The 15,753-nt window shown below is 37.3% G+C and overlaps 1 protein-coding gene across 1 annotated transcript; it reads left to right on the top strand.

Moving 5' to 3' along the window:
* Positions 1-9,993: 9,993 nt before the first annotated feature.
* Positions 9,994-11,877, top strand: LOC136065460 (uncharacterized). Its single transcript, XM_065768671.1, has one exon. The coding sequence runs from the start codon at positions 9,994-9,996 to the stop codon at positions 11,875-11,877; it is 1,884 nt and encodes a 627-aa protein (XP_065624743.1).
* Positions 11,878-15,753: the final 3,876 nt, after the last annotated feature.

The raw sequence follows: 15,753 nt of genomic DNA, 5'->3' as shown, positions 1-15,753 counted from the left end.
ACTATTTGCATGTTCCGTTCCAAATCACAGAGGAAAAAAGAAATCCAAAAGGAAGCTCAAAAAAAAAAAAAAAAAAAAAAAAACCGCGAAAACTGAAAAATTTGTTCATTCTCTACCCTGTCAACAAACTATTCAGAAGTTATCCATTCCTTCGCTGCAACAACAGACAATTCAAAAGGTAAGCATGCTCTTTTTTTTTTTTTTTTTCTATTCAACTACCGTTTCAAATTGTATAATCTACCCACACATCCTTTTTCCTCTAATGAATGTAATTTTATAGGGTTCTTTTTTTTTATTTTGGCTACCGGTTACCTTAATTTCCCATTTATTTTATTTTTTTCAATTTATTGAGTGAATTTTTCTTCAATTGTTGTATTGGTTAGATTTTAATTTTGTTTGGCAGATTTTTGTTAGGTTTGCACTTTTTTTTTTTTGCCTTTATGTTTTGTCGATTATTGTTGAGTGTCGATTTATTAATGATTTCTCTCAAAGTGAAATTATGGTTTTACTGCAATTATTTACTGCATTTTTTTTAAGGCGAAAAACCCATTTTAGTCCCTACATTCTCACGAGATTCCCACTTTGGTCCCTAACTTTTTTTTTTCACCGATTTTAGTCCTTATCTTGGAAAACGCATCTCGTTTTAGTCCCAGACGTTACATCAGAGATGGAAATTGTACAACTGGCAAACAGAAAAAATTAAAAATATTAAAATAACACCCACTGTGTCCACGTGGCTTTCCAAATCAGCCTCTAAATTAAAAAAAATTAATTTATTAATTTTAACAAAATTAAAAACAAAAATAAAAACCAAATCCAACAAGAAACCAAGCAAATTTAAAACCCAGCAAGAACAAGATGAACAAAACACAAACCCAACAAATTTAAAACCCAAAAAATTAAATTCAAACCCATATTTCAAACCCCCACACCACCAAAAAAAAATCTGTGCTCGTTCATCATGTGCTCGTGGTCATTGTCGGGGGGCTGGTACTTGAACAACACTTCACAATCAGCTCCACCGGTGTAGAGAACGGAGAGCTTGGAAATGAAGGAGTTGAACTTGACGGTATGATCGACTGCTAGAATCTTAGTCTCATCGCCGATGTAAGACAGCTGATTGTCGTAAGGATGAGGGTGGATCTTGCCGCCATAGCTACACATGAACTTTGCTTTGTAGTTCTGGTGAGGCTGATCGTCCCACGGCGGCGGATTCTCAAAATTGATTTCGTGTGAGCGCGACGAGGATTCGCCAGAGTCAGGGTATGAAGTGAAGAAGTAGTTTTCCATGGGTTGATTGTAGAGAGAGAGGGAGAGAAACAAAAAAGAGTGGAAGATTTTTTAAAATTGTGGGAATCGGGTAAAAATGTAGGGACTAAAATAGGTTTTTCACCTTTTTTTAACAGAAACAAACAGATACATAACAAAGATTTTGTTAAATACTGTTTTGCCGCATGGTTTAAGGTTTGGCTACCTTTTTCCCTAATCTCCCATTTATTTTTCAATTTCTTGAGTTATGTTTTGTTCGATTGTTGTATTGATTAAATTTTTGTTTTTGTTTGGCAGATTTTTGTTAGGTTGCTTTTTTTGGTCAACCCCTAAAATTTGAATTGATTTATGCTTTTGTGCAGATCTATGTTTTGTTGAATCATTCTCAAAAGAGAGAGAAAAAAAAGTTGATTACTGAGAGTATAGTTATTTATAATTTTTTTAAGTAAAATTATTGGATTTTTTATGTTAATTACCGAGTTTTTGCAGATTGAACCGCATTTTCTTTGATCGCCTTTGTTGTTTTCCTTCTTGATATTTAATTTTATTATTATTTCTCTATTGATATATGTCTCTATTGATATATATATATATATATATTTTATATATAAAAGTAGCATTTGCACCTTTTGGCTTAATTTATGTGGTATCATTCTATTTTTATAGATTAGTCCTTAAAATTGTTGGAAATTTGGAATTGCCTTAATTTTTTTTTTTACCCTTTTTCCAGCAGCCTTATATGGATGTTGGAATTCTCCTCAAATTTTTGTTCACTATGCTTTGTAATCAATTTGACTTATTTGTGTTTGTGAGGTTTTACTCAATTTCAAGCCAGTTTTGTATATTTAGTTTGTGGTCTCTAGCATAGTGTTTCATGTACTGTAACTGTTGATTTTTATAATTCACATAATTTTTCATATGTGCGAGCACCCACCCTTTGGTGTTAGTTCTTGAGTTTTTATTGAGAATTTTGCTTCGCAACCCAATGAAGAGATAAAAAGAATGCAATGGGTTGATTTTCTATAGATGAGTAATGGAATTCTCAGGGATGTGCTTTAGCAATACAACATTTTGAATCGAAAGAAGGGGTCACATATTAGGTTTTACTTGCTCATTTATTATATTTATCATTTGCTCTGTTAAGTCTGACTAATTAATTCTTGCAATATTTAAAATACCTTGAACTACTTAAATGTATTTTTTGATTGAGATCCATGGAGGAGTGTACCAACTGTAGGTTTCACAATAGTAACTTTTTGTGATACAATTTCTAGAATTTTGAAGGCCACTATTTTATGAGCTTATGATTTACAAATACTATAATGAAATGCAAGAATAACCTACCAGGGAAAGCTTACAACAAACCAATACATTATCGACATAAACTTGCTAGAATTATAATCTTAACTTCAATGTTTGTGACTAGACTAGCACATGAGATACCTAATACATCAATTAAATAATTCTGTGCATTGAGCAGGTTAAAGACTATTAGTATAATAGCAGTATTGTTAATAGAATCAAATTTTGTTGCTCCAAATTGATTTTCTTGCCAATTATAGTTTGCACAGTCCACCAATATTACGGAAGAAAGTGGCCTCCGTGATGCCTAGAAGGTAGAAACACTGTATTATTGTTCTAAATTCCTAATATAGACATTGGTTAAATCCAATATTCAGTAATTACCCAAGTTCCATTTGACTTGGTTTCTGTTAATTTTTGTATTGCTTAGGCTTTTAGGCTTAGTTTATTGGCAGTTTTTTTTTTTTTTTTAATGTTGTTGTTGTTGTTAGCTTTGCTTATTTTGCTTATTCATTTATTTTTATTGTGTATGTCTTAGTGTCTTGGATTTGAGTACTTATAGATGATTTACTTTTATTTATTTATATTATGAATAGATGATTACATAATAATGGGTGGAAAGTTTCATGAATTCCATAACTTGGGTGTGCGTATAATCTAATATATCTCTTTCTGTAGTTTTGAAGTAAAGCCTAATAAATTTGAGGAACCTTTGTGTAATTAATCTTGATTCTTGCTGTCGAAATTAGAAACTATTATAAACTTCCTTTTAATGACTATTTTTGACTTTTTCCTGTAGTCTCTCTTTACACTATTCCCCTATTTTTACTATCCCTTATTGAGTACTTATATACGAAATAGGACATAGAATTATTTTAGTGTTATTAAACTTCAATTTGGTTTTATTAGACATTTAGATTTCTTGCTGTTTACTTCAAATAAACCTGCCATGTTTTGTGTTTTCAATGATATTTTTATTCTCATGTGCTATTGTAGATTTATCACTGCTTTGTTTAGGATATTTGTGTCACATTTGGTTTGCTTTTGTTTAGAGTATTTGGGTTAATTGGTTTTGGGTATTTGCCAATGATGTTTTTAAAATAGAGAAAAAGAAACACAATCATGCCTTTCTTTTCCTTTTTCTTAAGAGATGAATGGTGACAGTCTTAAGTTTGGAAGACACTATATATTTTTTTCCACAGTGTTACCAATTGAGATAACCTTAATAGAAGCTTAAATTAGAGATATGCACATGTTTTGATCCTAGCCACTTTGAGATGTAAATATATATATATATATATATTCTTGTTTACCTTCTTGATTCGTAGCTGATATTTCTGCTATAACTGTTAAAATTAAGCTTTAATCTTGATTCGGTGTACTTTACTTTCTATTGCATTCATCTCCACAGTGTTACCAATTGAGATAACCTTAATAGAAGCTTAAATTAGAGATATGCACATGTTTTGATCCTAGCCACTTTGAGATGTACATTTATATATTCTTGATTAGCTTCTTGATTAGTAGCTGATATTTATGCTATAACTGTTAAAATTAAGCTTTAATCTTGATTTGGTGTACTTTACTTTTTATGCTAAGTTTGTTAATGAAATTTTCTAGTTAATAATATGAATTTAGACTTAATTGAGCCTTTTAAACATGAATAAACTTATGATTAATAATATATCCGTTCCTGTGCGGTAGCACAGGCTACATACTAAAATATATAAGGGATAATTATAGTAAACCCACCTGAGGTTTGGCCCATTTGCGCTTTGCCTACCTGTGGTTTAAAACTTTACACTTTGTCCACCTAAACTTCAATCCGTTACCCACCTCACCTTCAGACGTTAGAAAAACACCCTTTTATTAAAAATAGAACATAACACGGATCAAACACGAACCATTAAATCTTTTCCTCACAAACACAAGAACACAACATTTGTAAATATAGTTCAAAATTTTCAATTACACACATCCAAAACCAATTAAATCCTCTAAATCCATAACAAAATCCCTCTCATTTTTCAAACCCAAACTGTAATAAAAAAAGTTTTAGAACCCAATCATAGATTAAACAGAAAATAGAAACAAACCAAAGAGAGAATAACAACACCATTGTTCATCCTGCCAATGGTGGTGGTCAAGTGCTTCAACCTAAAGTTTAATGGTGGCTTGGCTGTCGTGGCGATGGCTCATAGTGGTGCTATCGGCGACCATGGAGGTCAACCACCATTAGCAAGCCAAAATAAAATAAAACCCACAACCAAAAAGCCAAAAAAAAAAAAAAAAAAATTGAAACCCACGAACCGTTGCCACCCACTCCACCACCACCACTATTAGAACCCACAACGCATCACCACCACCACGCCCACAATCCACAACCCATAACCCCACCATAATCAAATCATTATCAAACCCACAACCCAAAAGCAAAAAAAGAAAAGAAAAAATGAAAACCACCGCTAGCCGAGACGGAGGCCGAGATCGAGCTCCATTCTCTCTAAACCACCACTGGCTCTCTTCCTGGATCTGCTCTAAACTGTCGAGATGGAGGCTGAGACCGAGACGGATGCAAGAACGAAGGAAATCAGATGAATCCACAACCAAAACCACAAAAAAATGAAACCCATGAAGCAAGAATGAAGGAAAATGAAACCCATCGCTGTGCTTTGGTCAAGGAAGCTTTTCTGGGAATGAAGGGCTATGTGGGTCGAGTCCTTTGCCTGCTTGTTCATTCACCAATACATCTCCAGCGATTACATTGGATCAGACGGTGCCATCGAACCCGAGCTCATTACCAGAAACGCCTGTGATGAGTCAAGTAAAAGGAAAATTGCCTTCGAAGAAAGGGTTAAGTATTGGTGTGATTGTGACTGTTGTGATAGTTGGCCTGTTGTGAAATTGTTGACATTGTTATAGATTAAAAATAATTTCATTGAGTCATTTGATTGGTGTGATGTTCCTCCACTTTGTTCTCGTTGAAGTTCATGAGCATGAAAAACCCTAACTTTTGATTCTTGCTATATTTGCTTTAGCCTAAAAATGTGTTTTTCTAACGGCAAATAGAGAGGCGGGTTACGGAAGGCTAACAGAACTAATCTCAGGTGGGCAAAGTGTAAAGTTTTAAACTACGGGTAAGCAAAATGCAAACAGGCCAAATCTCAGGTGGGTTTACTATAATCATCCCTATATATAATTTAATTGGTACAACAGAACGAGGATTTGAACCTTAATATATATAATTTAATTGGTCTCTTATGTCTAATTTGATTTTATTACCAAACCTAGATTAAGAAAAAAATCGTTTTTCCTAATCTAAAAGAAAGATAAAAAAAATTATTGATTCATGGATTTGAAAGTTTGTTTATGCTTGAGGAAGGTGTTAGACACCCCATGACATTTGTCACTAGACAGTCATTTGTTTTGATAAATTCTTAAGTTTTTGCTTATTGGCAAATAAAATCAAGCTACTGGTTGTAGCTTTTGAGGCTTAAATATTTTTGGCTTTGAAGATTGGTTTGAAAAGGCGTTTGACCTTCATTAATGTTTTGCTAGCACATTTAGAATTCATACTAGATTTCCATGATGAAAATTCAGCAACATTTTGCCTTATTTGCATGACAGAAATTCGATAGCATTTCAGACTAGGTGCGTCGTGGCACACAAAATGATCCTCACCAAGCTTTTGCAGCAAAAATATAGCAAATTATTGCCTTATTTTCATAGTGAAAATTTGGCAGAGTTTTGCATTAGGTGCATCATGGCGCCAGCAGGGTTTCACGTCAGTGTGTACCCGCATGCACCATTATGTGTGGTCTGTGGCACATTGAAATGCACCAAAATACCATACATGTGAGTGCGTATCGTACATATAGTAATACCACATGTCACTAGCTGACACAGATGGGGGCAATCACACACATTGGTTCACCATGCACCAACATCGATATGTGCCTACAACATAAGTCTTGAAAACATACGCACATTCCAAGGTCAAGAGCATATATGGTTAAGGAGGGGTTACAAATTAACCACAAATGTCCATCATTCTAAGTGCATGATTTACCTTAGCGTTACAAATATATACTCCCTCTATACTAATTTGTTTGTCCTTTATTCCATTTTGGGATATCCTAAAATATTCTCTTGTTTCTAAAATTAAAAACCATTAATTTACTAATGCTTAAGAGATAAATCCTTTGTAGTCTTTTCTCATTCCCTCTTCTATTATCATACATTGAGAGGGGATTTTACTCAAACACACCCCACACACTTCTACGTGTTTAGGGTGTTTTGGAGCTTAGCCAAATTTAGTCGGTAATGCTTGGTGGTGTAATCGGGTGGTATTGTGGGATCAAAAAAGCTATTAAAGACAAGACTCTGAGATAGCTGGAGCTTAAAGGGTACTTTAGGTAAATTAGGCTTGGAGGTCTCTTGGATTGTCTTTGTACTTCAACTTATTTACTAGTGGATCATTTCGTCTTGGAGGGTCGTGGAGATGTTTTTACACTAAGTTCTTCAGTTTTTCTCTTAGATAATGCATTATGTGTTATCTTTGGTTTGATATTCTTTTCCCTACTACCCTTTACATTATAGAATTGCACATCTATGTTCATCCATGCAATTGTTGAATGCTTCGGTTAATTAATTGGTTAATTATGTATATTCCGCTTTAATTGTGTATAGCCTAAAATTAATCTAGCCGTAATTAAAATTTGGGGGTTTTAATTAGCTTTAGTAATTATACTAGTGAGCTTTCAATAACAATGAAAAAAAAAAAAAAACATTTGATTGAAGGTGGACTTGCTAAAGAAGGAGAATGTCAACTTAGTCATGATCTAATTTGGTTCAAATGTAAACTTCTATTAAGCAAAGAAATTTTGATGATACCATATTTCTTATGAAATATATGTAAAGAGAAAACACTATAATTGTCTAAAGACTAATATTTACACATTTACAAATATTAATAAAAAAATCAGTGTAGAGCATGGTTCAACCACCGTTTATAACTTAATATCATGAGTCATATAATTATGTGACATAAGCTATATCTTTTATTATGAAAACTGGGATTCAAATCCTTCGCCAAAAGGAGAATTTTTTTTTTTACAACTTTACATCTTCATAGCTTATTATGATCAAATTTGTGGGGCAAAATGGGTAAATACCCTTAATTTTAAAACTATGTAGCAAAATACCAATTTTTCCAAACTATTTAGCAAAATGTCCATGTTTTTGGAACTTGATTTTAACAAAATCGAGTTACATGTGGAACTCGACATTAGCTATGTGTATTTTGTCATTTAAATTTTTTTGAAAATTTAAGTGGAACTCGACATTGTTAATATCGAGTTCTACTTAAAAATATACATAGAACTCGATTTTGAGGATATCAAGTTCTGTAAAACTCGATATTCTTAAAATCGAGTTAAAAAACAGAGACATTTTGCTAAATAGTTTGGAAAGAGGGGTATTTTGGTACGTAATTTTAAAATCAAGGTAGTTACTCATTTTGCTCCAAATTTGTGTTCTCAAAGGGTTCAGGGTCAATTTACTTAAGAATTTACACTGTGTTTGGAAAGGAGATAAGAGAAAGGAGGAGCCCACATTTTGCAATCCACCCAATTTTGGTGGATTTGGAGAGAAACAAAGGAATAAAGTCTCTGATAGTTGTATAAGAAATACAGTGTTCAATTCTCGTCTACACAAAAAATTGATTGGTATTTTGATTTGATGACAGAGAGTTATTATCAGGAGCGGACGTCATAGGTTGAAACTCTCTTAAAAAAAAAAAAAAAAAGAATAAACCCCCCATAGTTCATTTCTTTTGAACCAATTTTACATTTTTGCCCACAATTTTCATCCATCTTTTATATTCATGTGGGCATAAAAGTAAAATTTCATATTTCTTTTCTCTTTCCCTCTTTATTTCCAAACACATGGAAAAGAATTGTTTTCTTTCCTATTCTCTCTCATTTCATTTCCTTTACGTATTTATTTTCTCTTCTCTTCTCTTCTCTCGTTTGCAACTAAGGCTGTGTTTGTTTCGTGTAAAACGTTTTCCGGAAAATACATATTTTCCGGAAATGCTATTTTCCGGAAAAGGAAAATATTTTTAAGTGTTTGGTTGAATTATGAAAATTGTTGTGGAAAATATTTTCATGTGTTTGGTTCTATTAGGAAAATGCTATTTTCCTAAATTTTTTCACAATTTCCGGCAACAAATTCTGGCAACAACAACAACAACAAAAAAAAATTCCGGCAACAACAACAATAAATTCCGGCAACAACAACAACAACAAATTCCGGCAAATTCCGGTAACAACAACAACAAATTCCGGCAACAACAACAATAAATTCCGGCAACAACAACAACAACAAAAAATTCCGGCAAAAACAACAACAACAACACTGAGTCGTCGACGAGATCGAGGAAGAGAGAGAGATGGGTCGTCGTTTGGGTCTGGGTCGAAGGTCTGGGTCGAAGTCGAAGGTCGAACGCGATGGGTCGTCGGTCGAAGGTCTGGGTCGACGGTCTCGGTCTGGGTCTGGGTCGATGGTCAAAGGTCTGGGTCTGGGTCGAAGATCGGTGGGTCGTGGGTCGACGTCGAGTGGCGGTGGGTCGTGGGTCTTCGTGGGTCGACGGCGAGTGGCGGTGGGTCGCCGGAGTTGGGCTCTGGGTTCGTGGCTTTCTCTGCTTCCTCGCTCTCTCTCTCTCTCTCTCTCATTTTCCGGAAGTAAATTGAAGGTAAAATGAGAACGGAAATGATTTTCCGTAAACAGAGGGTATTTTTGAAGGTCAACGGAAATGATTTTTCGTTTGACCGAATTTTCCTTTACACCCAAACAGCCTATTTTACAAAAAATCCTTTCCTGAAATTGTTTTCACCCAAAACAAACGGACCCTAAACAAAGGGTTAAAGCTGTACAAAACTTAGAAAGGAAGCGAAGTAACAGCAATCAATCATCAAAAAAGGCATGGTACTGAAAAACGTTCTTTACCACTTTAAAAAGATGGAATCTCAATTTTAGTGACTTTGTTTGGACAAACTTAGTGCTAGAATCTAAAATGTATACCCACGATCCAAAGCACAGTAGCCTAATATAAAAAAATGTACAATTTTTTTAACGTTTTGCTCTTTATCTTTTGTTCATGACCTTTGCTTTTCTATTTGTAGTACTTTTTGTGATGTTAAAATTTATTTAAAAAACGCTTTGATTTCTCTGATTTTGAGTGACGTGACTTCAAAATTTATTTGAAGTCGTACTAGTAATTAATAAGAATTACCGTTTATTATTAACGTGATAATCAGTAATGTCCCGTGTGGCACATCACTCAAACAAGAAAAATTATTACATATTTTTGGAGTATCATAAATATATAGAATTTAGAGGACCTACCATTGTAACATTGAAATGGAGAGAGAAACTCTGAAGCGCTCAGATGAGGAAGAGGACACCTTAGCACGCAGCACCAAGAAATTCAAAGATGGCCATCGTGTACATGAGACCAAGGAGAGTGGAATGGGAGTCAAAATGGGGAGTTATAAGGATAAGTTGGTGGGTGCAATACCTGGAGCTTTTGCACAAGCGTTTGGTTTTGATGTTTCTATGCAAGAGGATGTTGAATCAGACTGTGAAGAAGAGAACGAGCAAGATGGCAGTAGCAGTATTAGAATTGGTTTCACCAAAGAAGAAAAGATCCATATGAGATCTCCTTGGCAAAAAGCGCTCATCATCAAAACATTTGGAAGGAGAATGGCTTTCTCTTTTCTTGTTGAGAGGGTGCGAAAAATGTGGAATCCGTGTGGTGGAATGGATTGCATAGATTTGGGCTATGATTACTTCCTTGTGAAATTTGAGCTTGCTGAAGACATGGACTCTATCCTTATGGGTGGTCCTTGGTTCATTGGTCAGCATTTCCTTGCTATCAGACAGTGGGAACCAGGATTTAAAGCTTCCACAGCAACCCTCTCTTCAGTTGCTGTTTGGATAAGGCTCCCTGAGCTGCCCCTAGAATTCTATGAACCGAGCGCAATATTGAAGATTGGGAGAGCTATTGGCCCGGTTCTCAGGATAGACTCCCACACAGCTAATGGGGAAAGGGGCAGATTTGCCAGATTATGTGTGCAAGTTAATTTGGACAAACCTTTGGTAAGGAAACTTTTCCTGGGAAAGATTGAACAATGCGTGCTCTATGAAGGCATTAATTCTCTATGCTTTTCATGTGGAAGGATTGGCCACAAAGTTGATTCGTGTCCTTACACCAACAGAGAACAACCCAAGGAGCAGAGAACGAATGGTAGTGATGAGCAATCCGAGATGCAAAATACCAAAAGGGCAGAGGAGAAGAATGATAAGGAAAAAGCTCAGCATGAATACGGTGAGTGGATGGTGGTTAATAAGAGGAAAAATTCTAGTAGAACACGGCCAATGCAGAGTGCGCAGGGGAGGAGTTACTCGGCGGAGGCTCAGTTGACGCAAACGTCACTTGCTGCCAATACGGAGCCTAGTGCAGAGGGTCAGAGCAGGAGAGAAGGCAAGCGAAAAGTTCTGCACACGCAACCCATCGTGTCGCAGAAGGAAAACAGTGTGATAGCAACGTCAAATCTCAACCAATCTAAAGGTGGTAAGGGTGTGAAAAATAAGGGAATTCGTGCCAAAACTCATCAGAAAGCAATGGGTTTAGTTGGAGTACAACCCTTTGGGGTGGGCCCGAGCAATAAGAGTGGGTGTTTTGTGTTTGGGTCCGAAGTTGTGAGAGGCCCACTTGGTCTTTCTGGTACATCCAGCCCAATAGGTAACACCAAGGAAGCTCTTATTACACCGGGTAAGGAGTCCAATGCCTCTGTGCACTCCATTAGCTGTGATGGAAGGCAAGGAGAAACGGGGGAGTTCATACAAGGGAACAATGATTCCGGTGAGCAACAAGCAAGATTCAACAGAGGGGTGGGGCTGGTTCGAAACCGAGCTGATGGTGGCGTTGAAGGACGAGGCGTGGATAACAAGGCCGAACCCATGGTGGAAATCCTTGAAGGATCGTCCTCCAGTTCTGGTGCTTCCGAGGATAAACTCCGGAACATCAGCAACAGAATCCGACATGCTGAGCTCGGAAAAATATCTGTCAGAAGCGGAAGGGAAGATGACAGGGATCGTGATCTCATTGAGGAAGTTTCTGAGCAACACTCTGGTGGAATGTTCTTGGAAGGGCAATGTCCAAGGGTTGAAAATGATCCTAGTCCAGGGGATTTGGGAGTCGAAGAAAGGGATGATGGATGTATGGAGGTTGAGAGACAATGAAGAGGCTTCCTCAGAGTCCTTGGTAGTTACGGTCTTTACAATTTTTATAATGATGAATATTGTGGTTTGGAACTGCAGGGGAGCTATGAAACCCCAATTCAAAAAGACAGTAAGAGACTTGGTGGATTGGCATTCACCAATTCTCATGGTGATCACAGAAACCAGGATGAGTGGTGCAAGGGCTGAAGAGATTATTGAGGCACTTCCCTTCGATGGGCATGCAATGTCTGATACGATTGGATTTACAGGAGGTATCTAGATGCTTTGGAGATCAGATTTAGTTCATGTGGAGGTTCTTGCAGCGACAGAACAGGAAATCCATGCTTTGATTCGGGTAAGAGCTCATACCCTTAGCTGGTTAATTAGTGCTATTTATGCCAGTCCTCGTTTTGAGGAAAGGTGCATTTTGTGGAATAATCTTAGGATGTTAGCTAATATGCATGATCTACCCTGGGCTCTAATGGGGGATTTTAATGAAGTTTTGTCTGATGATGAGAAGCTTGGGGGGAATCCAGTATGTCAAAGAAGAGTTAGAGCTATTAAAGAGTGTATGGATGATTGCTGTATGATGGATCTTGGGTTTTCAGGGCCTAGATATACTTGGACAAATAAGAGAGAATTGGGTAACTTAATCCAATGCAGGCTTGATAGGTGTTGGGTTAACCCGAGCTGGAAAGAGGTTTACCCGGAAGCTAATGTCACTCACCTAGCCAGGGTAAACTCTGACCATTGCCCTCTTTTACTTAACTTAAAGCCTGATTTGGGATCCAATACGGACAGGCCTTTTAGATTTCAGCCCATGTGGCTGAACCATAATGACTTCCCAGCAGTTGTGAGGGATGCGTGGGCTAACAGGGAGGGGAACCTTGCTGAGGCAATTACAAATTTCACAACCAGTGCTCAAAGATGGAACAGAGATGTTTTTGGGAATATTTTCGTTAGGAAAAAGAAGATTTTGGCTAGGCTTGTAGGTGTTCAAAGAGCCTTAGCTATATGCCCTAATAGATTTCTGATTAATCTTCAAGAGCAGTTGACTGAAGAGTACAATTCAATTCTCCAAGCAGAAGAGGATCTGTGGGCTATGAAGTCCAGAACAAATTGGATTATTTTGGGGGAGAGGAACACTTCCTATTTTCACATTTCTGCCCTCAAAAGAAGAAGTAAGAACAAAATTACATGTATCCAAAATAATGAGGGTGAGTGGTGCCACAATATTGAGGAAGTTAAGGAAGTTTTCAATACAAGCTTCAAGAAATTGTATGAATCAGAGCAAATTTTTTGTCCTATTGCTCCTCAATGGGAATCAGATTGGTGTGCCAAGGTTAGTCAGGAGGAAGCGAATAACATGACTAGCATACCTTCGGATGGGGAAATTTGGAATGCTCTCAAGTCAATGAAACCTTATAAGGCTCCAGGTGTTAATGGGCTCCATGCTGGTTTTTTCCAGAGATTTTGGCTTGTGGTTGGTGATTCAGTCAAAAGGGAGGTCAAGGAGGCTTTTAGGAAGCAGAAAGTTCCTGAATTTCTCAATTAAACTTTAATTACTCTAATCCCTAAGCTTCCTGGACCTGAAACTGTTAATTAGTATAGACCCATAAGCCTATGCAACACGATTTACAAGGTAATTTCGAAGATTATTGTTCTGAGACTTAGACCTCTCCTGCCTTCGTTAATTTCTCCAATGCAGACAGCTTTTATTGAAGGAAGAAGGGGAACGGATAACGTTATTATTGCTCAGGAATTAATTTATTCACTCAAGAAGAGGAAAGGACGGACAGGATTTATGGTTGTTAAAATAGACCTTGAAAAGGCTTATGATCGGCTTGAGTGGTCTTTTATCAAAATGGTGCTTGAGCATTTTGGATTTCCGGAGAACATGGTTAGATTGATTATGAGCTGTGTGACTTCCTCTACCACTGCTCTGTTATTCAATGGAAGTAAACTTGATCCTTTTCATCCTTCAAGAGGAATTAGGCAGGGTGATCCGATTTCCCCTTATCTATTCCTGTTGTGTATGGAATTTCTTGGAGCCCAAATTAATAGCATGTGTGAGGATAGAAGGTGGGATAAGGTGAGGGCTTCGAGGAATGGTCCAAGTTTCTCTCATGTATTTTTTGCCGACGACTTGATGCTGTTTGCTAAGGCTGACTATAGAAATTGTGATGCTATCATTGAAGTTCTTGATAATTTCTGCAATCTTGCTGGGCAGAAAGTAAGCACTAGTAAGTCTAAGATCTTTTTCTCTCCTAATGTTAATAGAAGTAGGATGAGAGGCATTTGCAGAAAGATGGGTATTGAAGCTACCAATAACTTAGGCAAGTACCTTGGTTTCCCTATCCTTCACCAAGGAAGAGGGGGGAATGCTTTTAATTTTGTGGTGAAAAAAATGCAAAGAAAGCTGGCGGGTTGGAGATCTAAGTTGTTATCGAAAGCGGGTAAGTTAGTTCTTGTTAAATCTTCTGCGACTCCTGTGGCAGATTACTATATGCAGTGTCAATTATTGCCTATTAATGTTTGTGATCAAATTGATAAATTAATTAGAGACTTTTTATGGGGTTCGACTGAAGAAAAAAGAAGGATGCACCTGGTGAGGTGGGAGACTGTGACGCTGCCCAGAGAACTTGGGGGTTTGGGGCTGCATAGTATGAGGGATAGGAATCTAGCCTTGCTTGCTAAGCTTTGCTGGAGGTTGGCGTGTGAGCAAGAGGCGCCTTGGGTTAAAATGTTAGTGGCTAAATATTTTACTCACAGCAGATTGTCAGGTGAAGGAAAGAGTCTCCCTTGCTCTAATATTTGGGCGGCTTGTAAAAAGGGGGGTCCGGTGTATGTCAAAGGCCTCAAGTGGACAGTGAGAAATGGAGAGAAAGTGAAGATATGGAATGACTTTTGGCTTCCTATGGGTAATTTGAGAAGTCTCATTGAAGGGCCATTGAACCGTGAGGAAGAGTTCATCACTGTGAAACAATGCTTCAATCAAAACCATGAATGGAACACTCAGTGTCTTTCGTTTGAACTTCCTGATCATATTCTAAGTGCCATTAAAACAACTCCTTTGTCTTATAGGCAAGATGCAGAGGATTCACTCCTTTGGGCTTTCTCCAAGAATGGCTACTTCTCTTTAAAATCTGCTTACTTGCTGGCAAGAGGTTTAAATCCTTTGAACCTGGAAACTGTCTCGACGGATTGGGTTTGGAAAGCTGAAACTTACCCCAAGATACAATTCTTTCTATGGCTTTGCCTGCACAACAGTGTGCCAACCGGAGCAGTATTGGGTTCAAGGGGTTTAAATATCAACCCCATATGCAATCTATGTCAACACAGCATGGAAACAATTGATCATCTTCTTAGGGGCTGTGAGTTTGCTCGAGAATTTTGGTATCAAATGCAGTTCCCGATGTGTTTGAGGGATACTTTTAATTTGCCAATTGGAAAGTGGCTGGAAGTCAATTGCAAGGCTGATTCCAAGATTAATAGAAGGGGCATTCCTTGGAAGATCTTGTTTCCCATGGGAGTGTGGCACTTATGGCTACATAGAAACAACTTTATTTTCAAAACTGGTAAGGTGAATAGGCTATGTTTTAAGAGATGTTTTAAGGAAAGTGTTGAGTTCTTTTCTGTGGGGCTGAATGCAAAACTAATTAGAGCAAAATCTGTGGTGGCCGTGGGATGGGAGAAACCTCCTGCAGGCTGGGCGAAACTCAACACAGATGGGTCTGCTATGAGTAGTACTGGGCGTGCAGGTGGAGGAGGAGTGATAAGAGACCAGGATGGGAATTGGCTGAAAGGTTTTGCCCGGCCTCTTGGGAGCACCAGCAGCTGTATGGCTGAAATGTGGGCTCTAAGAGATGGTCTATTACTAGCAAAGGAAATGGGGAT

Source organism: Quercus suber, unplaced genomic scaffold (assembly GCF_002906115.3).
Source record: "Quercus suber isolate HL8 unplaced genomic scaffold, Cork oak 2.0 scaffold_4, whole genome shotgun sequence".
Taxonomy (NCBI): Eukaryota; Viridiplantae; Streptophyta; class Magnoliopsida; order Fagales; family Fagaceae; genus Quercus; species Quercus suber.
Note: the sequence above shows the minus strand (reverse complement) of the source record. Positions and strands in the feature narration are given on the sequence as shown.